Source organism: Euprymna scolopes, chromosome 12 (genome assembly GCF_053919585.1).
Source record: "Euprymna scolopes isolate OS-2025 chromosome 12, ASM5391958v1, whole genome shotgun sequence".
In the NCBI taxonomy this organism is placed as follows: domain Eukaryota; kingdom Metazoa; phylum Mollusca; class Cephalopoda; order Sepiida; family Sepiolidae; genus Euprymna; species Euprymna scolopes.
Window position 1 is genome coordinate 80,656,055 of NC_136493.1, and position 13,118 is coordinate 80,669,172.

Below are 13,118 nucleotides of genomic sequence, written 5' to 3' on the forward strand. Positions count from 1 at the left end.
AAACTGAAGCCTTCATTTAATCCGTAGGAGTAGATTGCTTTTGTTCCATTAGTTATGATCAGGTTGAAGTTTTATTTTTATTCTTAGTTATTATCGCTTGCAGTTACGATTGAACCTTCAACCTTCAATAAACTAGGACGTAGAACTGATTGAACTCAACATTTTTATCCATTGCACCACAGGTCCAAATAATACAAATTATCAATACTCATCTAAAAAATTTCAGACTGAAATAATTTTGTATCAAAAGTGATTGAAGTCTAATAAAATTCAGTTATATGCGTGGAAAGCTAAGAATCCTGACTGACAGCACTGAAAGGAAAATTAAATCATTTGTTTATAAAAATGAGATTAAAATTTCTAGCCATAAAAATTCAACTATTTCATTTGCTCCTTATAGAAATGCTGATATTTAGCTGGATCGATTGAAGTGATGTGTATATATAGTGTAAGGCTTATTCACGCTATGTAATTGATATTACTATTTGACCTCCCCCCCCCCAATAGTTATGGGTAAAATAGAAGTTGGTGTTTGCTGAGGTATTGTGTTCCATCACTAAAAAACCTCCAAAAGTTTTTTTTACGCATTAAAACGAAAAAAAAAAATGGTTTTAGATGAGAAGCTGTTCTTGTTATTTACGTTGTGTACCCAAACAAACTTATGCATCTCCAAATACAAATCTAATAAAATTGTCATTCATCAATAACAATTTGCATTCAAACGTATTTTTTTTAATTCACTTGTTTTAATGGATTTAAAAATTTTAAACATTTAACAGAGTGCCAAAAGAGGTTGTTTGGTGGGCTTTGCATAAATTAGTGTCAAACGAGTGGTTGGTAAAAATTGTTCAAGTAATGTACAGAAATGCTGGAAGTCATGTTAGAATTAACGACATTGTAGTGAAGTAGAAAAAAAAAAGAAATTTAAAAAAAATATATAAGACACAGCTGTTCCTTCCAAAAGGTTGAGCTCTTCAACGTCCAAAAATAATTCACCGTCACTTCTTCCAACCGTCGTTTCACTCTCTGCGCTATTCCCCCTGCTTAAAAAAAAAGTACCGTTTATATGCTGCCCATTTCTCCACTTATGCAAATTGACTATCAACCAGAGCCATCTAGTTTTCCATTTCTCCAAACAGCCAATTTGCAAAGTGACAGCTTTAATGTTAAAGTACATCAAGGTTTTGTACCAAGTTAGTTGCTTTTCATTTAAGTATTAGAAACATTATCTGCATAGTTTTGTTATGTGCAGTTTGAAAGAGATGCTGTTTTCTGATGATTTAGTCATTACCTGTGAAACAATTTTAGAATTGATGGATTTTGAGACAAATGAAAGAGAAGTATCTTGATAAGAAGACGTATTTTGATTTTGTGCATTTGGAGAAAGTTTTTGACAGAATACCAAAAGATGTCAAGTGGGCATTGTGTAAAATAACGACAAACGAGTCATTGGTGAAGTTTAGCAGAAATGTTCACAGTCATATTAGAATTAACGATACGTTTAGTGACAGCTTCAATTTTACAGTAGGAGTATGTCAAGGTTTTGAAGTTTCTATACTAAGTCTGTTGCTTTTCATTTGTGTTTTAGAAGCATTGTCCAGGGAGTTTTGTATGCTGATGCTTTAGTGCATGTGAAACAATGGGAGACTTACTTGTTAAGTTAAAAACTTTGAGGAAAGTTAGCAAGATCCAAGTAATGTTCAGTGATTGCAGTATTAGGAAACTCCTCAAAAAGAGGGACGTTCCCCTGCTCAGTTATAAAAGAGAGTTTGATGCATAAAAAAGTGCAGTGGAATTACTAGTAAGTTGAGAGAAGATAAATGGGTTGTCTGCAAGAACTACAAGACAATGGAGATGGATAAAAACTTAGATGTGGAGAAAGCATATTCGCTGGCGAAGCTATTAAGTTTGTCAAGAAGTTTTGTTACCTTGGTGATACTATTGGAACACGGGGTGGAGCAGGTACTAGTGTGATTGCAAGAGTCAGGAGCGGATGGAGTAAGTTTAGAAAACTTCTGCCTTTACTAACAGAATGTTACTACTATTGGCCAAAGGAAGAGTTTATCAGTGTAATGACATATGGAAATGAAATCTGGCCAGTGAAGGTTGAAGACATGCGTTGCATGGAGAACTGAAATGAGAATTATATGATGGATGCGTAATGTGTCTAAAAGACCAGCTTAGTTTTGATGAAAGGAACGTTGAATCTGAATAGTATAGGAAGATGTGCACAGATATTACTAACACATGTCAATGTGGTGGGCTTAATTTAGAATTTTAAGTTGTATTTCACAAAAAAAAAGAAAGTTAAGACCTTCTTGCCCTATTATCAAATTGCTTTTGCTGTTTATACATGATCAAGTTTATCTGCAAGACATGTAAGACAATTGAGATCAATCAAATCTCATATGGTGAAAGTATATTTGGATGGCGAAGCTGTTAAGTTTGTCAAGAAGTTTTGTTACCTTGGTGATACTATTGTAACACGGGGTGGAGCAGGTACTAGTGTGATTGCAAGAGTCAGGAGCAGATGGAGTAAGTTTAGAAAACTTCTGCCTTTACTAACAGAATGTTACTACTATTGGCCAAAGGAAGAGTCTATCAGTGTAATGACATATGGAAATGAAATCTGGCCAGTGAAGGTTGAGGACATGCGTTGCATGGAGAGAAATGATATGAGAAGGAGATGCTAGATGTGTAATGAAGTTTTTAAAACAGATTTGGTTCTAATGATCAAGCAAAGAATAAATCTAAACAGCTTAAGGAGATGTGTGCAGAACAGGAGATTTTGATAGTGTAGTCACATTGAAAGAATAGATGAGAATTCTTGGGTTAATAGATGTAGAACAGTTTAGGTAGCAGATTCAATGCACAGGGAAAGGCCAAGGAAAACATGAGTGAAAAGGATAAGAATAGACATGAAAAGATATAAAGACTTGAACGAAGATAGATTAGTTTGAAAGTAAATTTCTAAAACTTGTCTAAGTCATGCCAGCATGTAAAACAGACCTTAAACCAAATATGTTGTTGTTGATGATGTAGAGGATGATAATGCATAAAAATATTACTTTAAAACTGACTAAATTTAAAAAAAATATTTTTTTAAGAGCCGAAAGTCTAAAGGGCTGTGTCCAGCAGCCAACACTACACACCCCCTCAAATGAAACACCCAGATCCGTAGTGAAAGACACAAATCAGAGGGTAATACCCCCTCTTGGATATGGAGCATTTAAAGATGAAACAGAAACCAAAGCTGCTGGAAGTTCCAAATCTCCACAAAACCTCAGTGTGTCCAGTCCAGGTGGTTACACAAAAGAAGAAATCAATGTTTTAAGGTGAGTCTAATTTTTTTAAACAATAAGATTAAATATTAAAATTGATTAAAAATGAAAATGTTTTATGATTAAATATTAAAATTAATTGAAAATGAAAAAGTTTTAAGATTAAGTATTAAAATTGATTGAATAGGAAAAAGTTTTAAGAACATACTCTAATGAAAAGGATATGTTTATATCGAAACATTTAAATTTGTACTTTCTATTAAAAAGGCTATTAACGGCAAAAAAAAAAAAAAAAACGGTTATAAAACTACTTTATATCTAATATATATAAAAATGAAAATAAATTCCCAAAATTGAAACATTTGTTTTATGTTTTTAGTGGCTTGTCTAAAATTCGATGTGTGGTCATTTTTCATGATTCACTTAGGTATTCCATCCTGAAAATACAATAATTTGTGAAAAAAATTTACTTTTACTTTTTGTTTACTGCATTATTTCAAATGTTAAACGTTTATTTTATATGATTTCTTTTTTTTTTTGTTGAAAGGCATTCATCATTTATCAACAACAGAGAATATGTCCCATTTATGTCTGTAGACAGATTAGAAAGATTTGCTTTCCCAGTGCCAATCAGGTAAGCAAAAACGTTACTTGAAAATTAATTAAATATACCATATGACTAGTCTGTATCAGAACGTGGCAATAAGTCAATAATACAAATCAAACACAAGTCAGCTATATAGGCTAAACATAAGCATTTGAGTATTTTTCAACATTGAACTATCTTCACTGCTCACTCACTTGCCTCTAGTTTACACACAGCCCAAAACTTTTCTCAAGATATACAAAAGCAAAATATAGGTTCTTCTTACCAAGATATTTCTCTTTCATTTATATCATATGAAGGTCCTGCAGCTTTACCCTTCTTCATTTTATTCACTGTTTTTTGTATCATTTCTTTTAAAATTCTCATGGCTGAACCAAATACTGCAATGTTTTGATTTTCTCAATCTCATGAAAACTCAATATTTAACAATTTCTCATAATCGTGTTTCCAAGTATCCTCCTTGTCCTGTTCATTTGTTGCTAACACTCTATTATCATTTCGAATACATTTTTCTCTGACAATAATCATATTTATTTTTATCATCTGTTTAACTATCCTGAATATTCCATTCTTGTGGTCATCTCTTTCTAAAATATTTAGAAACTTAGCTTGCTCAGTCCACCTTTCTGTAATTTCAATGTGTATGTGAAAAATATGTTTCAGCTTATTAATTGATGTGCTATGTATGTATATATATATATATATATATATATATATATATATATATATATATACTAGCAAAAGTATCTGTCGTTGACTGGATTCAAAAACAGCCTACAGAAAATGGACTCTGATTTATGAAAGTATGCTGGGTTATGAAAAAGAAGGGTTGTAAAGAGATAGCTTCGAATTTGGGGGTATCAAAACCAAAGCAAAATATGATGAAAGTAAAAATAAAATAGATAAACCCCATAATTTATTATACCATACCTGTTCACACTGAAACACTTATCACAATATTCTGTGGATATATATTAAAAAGACCTTGTTAAACTTTGTGACATATTTCCATTCTATGGAGGTCAGGTGCGAACGAACACCCCATAATTTTATTATACCATATTTCTTCAAACGGAAACATAATTATCAAAGTATACTTACGCAGATAGATATGAAAAGTTTTTATTAAAGTTTGTGCCTATTTCCATTCTATTGAGGCCAGGCGCGAACGCAGACCCCACAATTTTATTATACCATCCCTATTTAAGATAAAACATACTTATCAAAGTATTCTTATGTACAACTATATCAAAAACACTTGTAAACGTTTTTTTTTTTAATTTTTTATTTCCATACTTTGTGGACCAGGCGCGAACGCAGACCCCACAATTTTAATGAACCACCATTCTGCCAGATCAAACATACCCATTCCTGTGTCTCGATACATCTTCTATCATTATATGTAATCGGTTTTTTAAAATAGTCAACCATATAGGAGCCTATTCGTGACCAGACACACACACACATACAGACATTCAACTTTATATGATATATATATATATATATATATATATATATATATATATATGGGCGGATAATATAAGTATGTATGTGTCTGTGTATGGTTATATACATTTGTATGTCGGTATATGCCTGTATAAGTATACAGTATGTTTGTATATGTGTGTAAACATATATGTATGTGCGTGTGTGGTTTTGAGGATGAATTTGGTAATTTTTTTCATGTTCATTTATGAACATTTGAAATAAGAGCAGTTGTTATGCACATATCTTGTTAGGTGTGATGAAGACAATTTCATAATGAAAAGAACAAGAAACACTAAGAAGAATTTGGTCCTCAGGTCTAGCAAATATTGAATACAAAAGAATGAAGGGAAACTCTTCCATAAGACACAAGTAAAAAAAAAAAAAAAAATGAAATAGGTAAACAAGCACTTCATGAAAAAAAACAGACGACCAACACTATTAAATATTTAAAGATTGACAAAATTTATTTTTACAAAAGTTATGAGAATAAAATTAAAAAGGTAAAAAGATATTCTGGGTAGGAGGTTTAGCAAATATATATACAAGAGCGAAAACATATATGCATATAGTATAGAATATGAATCTGGGAGAGAGAAAAAGTTTTGTTGGATTTAAAACTTTTTGCTCTGGAATATCTAGTGAAATATCTTTCAATATTTTCACGTTAGGTTGGATGTACAATGAGTTACAGTTTCATTACAAGTCTTTTTTTTTTTGTCTCTGGAGTGTCTTGTGGTGTATGTTTCAATGTTTTCCATTGGGTTGGGCATTCTGTGATTTGTATAGAATAAATTTTCTTGATATCATGATGTCACATATTATCTTTTTTGTGTTCCTTTGTTTTTGTTGTCATTATTATTAGGATTTTTTGAGTCCACTGTCATCTGCCTGCTTTTATTGTCTGCTTACTACTTCTAGTTCAATACTTTCGTTGTGCGCTGACCTGCGTCCGTTTGCCCCCACTTCCAACTTCTTTGCCGCTTTTACTGTCACTGTCAACTGCTCCCTTCCTCTCTCTTTCTTTCTATCTCTCTCTCCTTTTTCCTGTAATGGACAGCTGATTGTCATGTATACGTGTAGGTTAATGCACTTTTTTCTTTTCCTTCTAAACAGCGGTTCGCCCTCCTCTTTCTTTTTTTCACCCTTCCTTTCTCTCTCTCTCAAGCTGAGAAGGAACAAGAATTTTTATTTATTTTTTTTTTTTTAAAGAACCGTGTCTTAACTCGGTTTCTCTTATTTTAGTTTTTTTTTTTTTTTTTGACTTGTGTATTACTATTTTATTACTGATGAAGAATCCTAATAAATGTAAAATGCAACAAATAGTTGTTTCTGTGTACTATTAGTGGATTTGAGAATTGGAGACAATCGACAACTGGAAAGCATTGGAATATTGGAAGAGAGCAACCTACATGTGAGTCACACCAGATTAAAAATATTTGAAATCTTAGCTGCAGCTCAGTGTGCTTGAATATCTTGAAGGCTGTGAGATGTAAGCTGGAAAATGTTGAAACAGTAGCGAGCAGAAATAGTATGTATTCTGCCTGTTATTGTACAACAAAATTGATGAAGAAATAAGAAAAAAATGTGTGACAAGATAATTCTGATGGACACCAGAGTAATGAATATTAAAAAAGCACTGAATGAAGATTTTCACTACTCCTTATACAAGATTTGCAAGGGCCAGGTGCTCACAGGCAAGGTTCAAGAGAACCAGCTTACGAAAGCCAAGAAACTCCTTAACAAAGTCAAACACTCAGTTGAGACGGGGATACTCTGTTTCTTTTCAGTGAAGAAGAAATTCTGTGAATATCAGTCTCATAATGCCCAGAACAACAAGTGGTTAATCTACAATCCGTACAAAGTCTCGTGCATCATGAAGACCAAGTTCCATCAAACTGATGGTCTTTGGGTGTGTCTACAATAAAGGCCACATTATGCCATTACATATCTTCGAAAAGGTACTCTGACTCAATTCAAATAACTATACTGAGTTGCTGTCCACTGTTGTCAAGTGCTAAATGGAAAAGTTGTCTGCAAAAAAGCTATACATGTGGCAGCAGAACTATGGTTTGTATTATTTGGATTCTTCGGACTACTGTTCTTATCTTGAGTGTCATTTTCACAACGTTTCAGTTGATGTAATCTCCGACTTTCTTCACAGAAGACCTGAAGAAGGTTGGAGGTTACATCATCCAAAATGTTGTGAAAATGACATGATGGGAACAGTAATCTGAAGAATCCAAATAATACGAATAACAATTTCTCATCTCCAAAATTCAGAAACCAGAAGTGGTTATCTGAGGACTTACATGACTTCACTAGTGTAAACATCTCCCCTCCAGCTTGCCTGAATCCATCCTCATTTATGTATGTAGTCTAGTTAAGAAGTCACTAACAATACTGTGTGCAACACAAAGTATGAGCAGGTTACCAAGATCCAACTGGTTTTCAGGTGTCTTGTGAAAATGGTGTGCTTTATGCCATCGTGAAGGTTCACGACTGTTTCTTCAAGAGTTGCAATTTGAATTTTGAGAATACATTAATTATTGATATAACATTTCTTGTTTTCTTTCTAAAAGTATCAAATTTATCTTGAACGTCCTGTACGTCTTTTTCATTTTCAGATTTAGCTGATTATTGGAAGCATTCTTGGTTATAGTCAGCTAATGTACTTCCTAACTTCTGGTGCGTTTGCTATCAGAAGTGGCGAAAAGGCAAATAAGTTAATTCACTTTTATTGGTGTATTAATGCTGTGGAAAACCACATCAATAAGCGCCAACAGTTGGTGTGTGCCCTCTGTGGAGAAACACTGGTATTCGAACACGCCTGATACGAAAAAGAAAAGGATAAATGCAAATTTAGGCGATATTGTGGTTTGAGCAACAGTATAAAAAGATGTTTTTTTGTTCCAGGGCAGTGATATATTTTAACTTGTGTACATGAGGTTGCTGTCATTTGCGAAGAAGACAAAAAGAGAATTATGATGGTGGCAGCGGTGAGTGAGAAGAAATAGACCGCTGATTGTTAATATGAATTCCGAATCCGACCTTTTTTTCTGCTTTCACTGCTTTGAGAAGAAGCCAGTGTTTCATTGTGAAAGAAACATGACCACAATTTCTACATTGTTTGAACACGAGTTATTGAAATATAAGATGGACATTATTGAAAAAAAAAATTATACAGATTAAAATAACACAATTGGTCTTTATTTGCACTTTTAATCACAAAATTAAAAATAAGTTTTTATTTTATTTAAAATTTTATAAGAAATATATGTTTATGAAATCATAAATATAAAATTTGTTTTTTTTAAATATAAGTTTTTTCTTGGAATTTATATAATAAATATATGTTTATGAAAGTATAAAAATAAAATAATTGAAATCAAAATAACAACATTTCAACCAGCATTAAAAAACATATCCAATACATAATATTCCCAAAATAGTTTAAAAAGATTTTTTAAAGTATTTTCAATAATTCTTTAAAAAAATAAAACTAATTTTAATCATTTGTAATAAGACCAAAAATAACTTTTCTATGATTATTAAATAAAAAACAATGGTGGGAAAAACGTAATAAAAAAGAGTAAACACACAGAGTAGATATAGGTGTGAGAGAAAAAAATGAAGGAACTGATTTGCCTTGTCACTGCTATGGTAGCGCTATGCCAGAAATTAGAAAGTACATTAGCTGACTAAACGGTATTCTTTACTGATGAAGATCCATTAAGGAAATGTCTCAAATATTTTTTAAAATGTCTCCATTGGTATTTTAAAATACTTATTCCTACTTATTGTTTTTTTTTTTTTTATTTGAATTTTTCATAGTGATAAACACGGAAAACTTAAGCTTTCTCCCAAACAGAAAGAGCGTTTTTCTAAATGGGCTAGACCAGAAGATTTCTGTGACAACCCTCAAATGGTCTACGCTATCTCTAGCTTTAGTATCAGGCAGGTATGTCTTCTTGATCTCATTTATTTGTTCTTTTTTTTTCTATCATACATATTTTTAATTATGATATAATGGAAATTTTGTGTCTGTAACCAAAATGAAATCATCTGCTATAAAGACAGACAGATATATGGTCGGACGAGGAGTAATTTTAACACCCTCTTCTTGACTGGAGAGCATAATCTAGAATCATATGATTAAACTTTCATGTGCTTTGGTTTAACTTTATAACATAGTGTTACTTATTTATATTTCCTCTACCATTCTCCTTTGACCCAGGACTGTACCCTAATCAGTAATTAGCTTGCTTTTTTAAGCTATACAGACACAGCACATATAATTTCTCTCTGCCCCATCCTCATGATGTACCCATGCAAAAATTATATAACAAGCTCCACTCTTCCAAATCATTCATTTCAACCTGTACAGCTGCCATTGTGCAAAAGCAGGAAACTTCTGCCAATTCAACTACCATAAGTCAGAGACTAATAGGCAAAAATTTATAGAAGCTAGAAATCATAGTAAGAGTCAGATAGATGCAGCCAAGGGATAGTATACTGAAATCACCAGGAAATGTATTGTCACAGAAAATAGGGGTCTCATGATTTCGGGAAAATTTATAATAGTCTGGTGAATAATGGACAATCAGTTTTCGCCATTATCCAACAACCATGATGTCGCCTGCTGAGGCCAGTCTCCTTAAACCTTACAAATCACTCCCTCCTAAATTTCCCAGTATGGATAGAATCCACTCTCAGTGATCTGATCATCATCTTTTCCCAAGTCTGTGATATAAAAATTTTAAACCCTCCATGATGTGTGGGCTTAATGTTATCCCTGCTATACTTATAAGGAAATATGTTGCTGAGTTCTCCAAACTTTACAATAAATGCATTGCCAAATCTTGCTTTCCTGATTGTTGGAAAATTGCCTCCGTGATAACAGTATTCAAGAATTCCAGTCAAAGAACTGACCCGTTCTATTATTAGTTTTACCCCTCTCTTCACAAAAATGTTTGAATCATTAATTAATCAAGCACTGGTCCACCACCTTGTAAATGCTAAACTTCTTTCTGACCAACAGTATAAATTTCATTTCTTCCTGTTTTTAATATAAATGAGGATGGACGGGTAACTAAACTAATTTCATTTTTTTTTATATTTTAACTATTAGCACTTCAGAAATTAAAATTCACAAAACAAATACAATTTCAATAATTTACAAGACTAAAATAATATTTAAATTTTTTAATGAACACCCAGAAATAAAACTCATAAATTATCTGCAGTTTATGGACCATGATATTTTTTAGATAGGATTTTCAATTAAATTAAGTTTTTAAAGAATGTTTTGTCAATTTTCTATCATGTGTTTCTTTCTCCAATGTCATCAGAATCCTCATTGGCATATGCAACTTCATTCAAAATTTTGTGAAAAACTAATAATCTAATTTTGAAACTCAAACAAAAAGAAAAGTTTTTCTGATTAACTTTGACAAAAAAATGATTCATATTATTTGCATTTTTCAGACAAATGTTCTCATCTTGAGTGTTATTTTCACAACGTTTCGATCGATGTAATCTCAATCTTCTTCGGGTGTCGAACTCTGGAATCTGCATGGAATTTCAAACAGAAGCCTTTATTTCATCCATGGGAGTATCATAATCTTGTTCTGTCAGCCATGATTTCATAGAAGTTTTAAGTAATTCACAATTGTATTCTTAGTAAGTATCACCTGTATTGAGGAGTGAAACTTCAACTTCCAGAAGATTGTAATTTTAAAAGTGAATTTTGCCAAGTACTTTATCCACTACACCACAAATCTACAGAAAGATTCCAGAGTTCGGCAAGATACACCTGAAAAAGTTTTGAGGTTACATTGACCAAAATATTGTGAAAATAACACTTGAGATGAAAACAGTACTCTGAAGAACCCGAATAATATGAATAAACAATCCTAATCTAAAAAATTCAGTGATGTAATAAAAATGACTTTCAAATTATTGTTTTGATTATAATTTTGATTTTGAAGATCAAATTTCTTGTTTGTTTCTTTCTTTCACAGACAATTGTATCTGACTGCAGTTTTGTTGCATCCCTTGCTATTTCGGCTCAATATGAACGAAGGTTTAAGAAAAAACTCATCACAAGGTTCAGTCATAATTTTCCATTCTCTTCTTTCTAGAAAAATTTATTAAACTTATTCACTTTTATCTAATAAAAGAAAATTGGAACTTGGCAGGTATAACTCGACTCTTGTATGCATGCACAAATATACATTTATACATTAAAGTTAGTTCATTTTAAACTATTATCTAACTGAAGATAGCTCAAATAGTAACAGCTAAGGCTGGAGTGCTAAATGTTTTGGTTTCAATTCTAGATGACTTAGCGGTAGGGAGGTAAGAATATAACTTATAATAATAATTTTTATATCTTGCAAAATCTTCATAGTAGCTTAGCTGGAACTTTGCTCTCAACTTGTTTTCCACAAAGGGTTGTTTGTTCGTCTTCATGGAGAAAATTTGATACATTTTAACAGTCACCACAAAAAGAAACGTTTACAATATTTTGAAATGTTTATTTCTCTTTTCTACATGATACATTAGTGTTTTATTATGCAATAAAATTTGTTTAGAATATTCTGAAAAATATTTCTTCTTAAATGCTTGCATGATTAACCAGTGTTGCCCAAGTTATAGTGTGGAATAGCATCATATGAGACAGCTCACTTAGCTATTCAGATATGTATGTTAATATTGTTAAAATAACGTTTATAAATGGATTAATTTCATTGTGTATATTGTTAGAAAAATGAAAGTAAGAGGAGGAGAGAGACTGACAGATGGGAAAAGAGAGAGAGGGGGAGTGGAAGGGAGGAAAGAAGGGCAGAGGGAGAGAAGGGAAGAGGGAGAGAAAAGGAGACTGAAAGAGAATGTTATGCAAAGAAAATAATTCACCACTTTTTAGAATTTTTCCAAGCTTTAGAAAATGAAAAATGAGCAAAAAAGTCAAAAGAAAATTGTTCTTTAAACTTTTTTTTAAAAAGTGGTTTGGTTTATCTGTCACAAAGTACCTATTACCATATTCAGCTCTCTCTGCAAGATATCTTACCCACTGAACTAGTCAAATATATGTTAATACTTTTAAACTAAAGCTTATAAATAGATTAATTTAATTGTGTAACATGTTAAACACGTTGTCAGCTAGAGATGCAGAACTACTTCTATTATGTTCACATGCAAATTATACATGTGAATACACATATTTAAGGTTCACTCGCCCTAGGATGCTTTTATTTTTAAGGACAAACATGCACACAGAAAAGTGTTCTCCTTTGTTTATATATACAAATGCATCCACGTATATAGCAAGTGAGAGAGATTTTATTTCAAATTTGTTAACCTGCAATAAATTGTTCTCCTTTTTCTCTTTGGTCAAATATCAAAACTCAAACTCTGTTGCAAAAAAAAAAAAAAAATGCCAAATTTCCTGCACTCTGGAAATAAATAACTATGTAGTTAATAAAAATTTGTCTTGTACTTTTTATTTTTGTTGATTCCTATTTTTCCTTTAAAATTTTAGCATCATCTACCCCCAGAATAAAGCAGGGGAGCCGATGTACAACCCTTGTGGGAAATACATGATTAAACTCCATCTGAATGGAGTTCCAAGGAAAGTAAGTACAATTAAATTAAGCATGTGTTTCGTTCAGTTTCTAGTCATCATTATGTGCCAAATTGTTGCGCTGGCTTTTTTTTTTTAAGCCGGTGTAAATAAACTGACC

The 13,118-nt window shown here is 32.1% G+C and overlaps 1 protein-coding gene across 1 annotated transcript in view; it reads left to right on the forward strand.

The window, feature by feature from the left end:
• Positions 1-13,118, forward strand: part of LOC145291374 (calpain-7-like) — a 79,919-nt gene that overhangs the window by 21,664 nt on the left and 45,137 nt on the right. Inside the window, exons 7-11 of the mRNA XM_080137152.1 lie at positions 3,108-3,335; positions 3,829-3,915; positions 9,208-9,334; positions 11,397-11,482; positions 12,917-13,010. Coding sequence (XP_079993278.1) covers positions 3,108-3,335; positions 3,829-3,915; positions 9,208-9,334; positions 11,397-11,482; positions 12,917-13,010 — 622 coding nt within the window. The remainder of the gene's footprint in view (positions 1-3,107; positions 3,336-3,828; positions 3,916-9,207; positions 9,335-11,396; positions 11,483-12,916; positions 13,011-13,118) is intronic.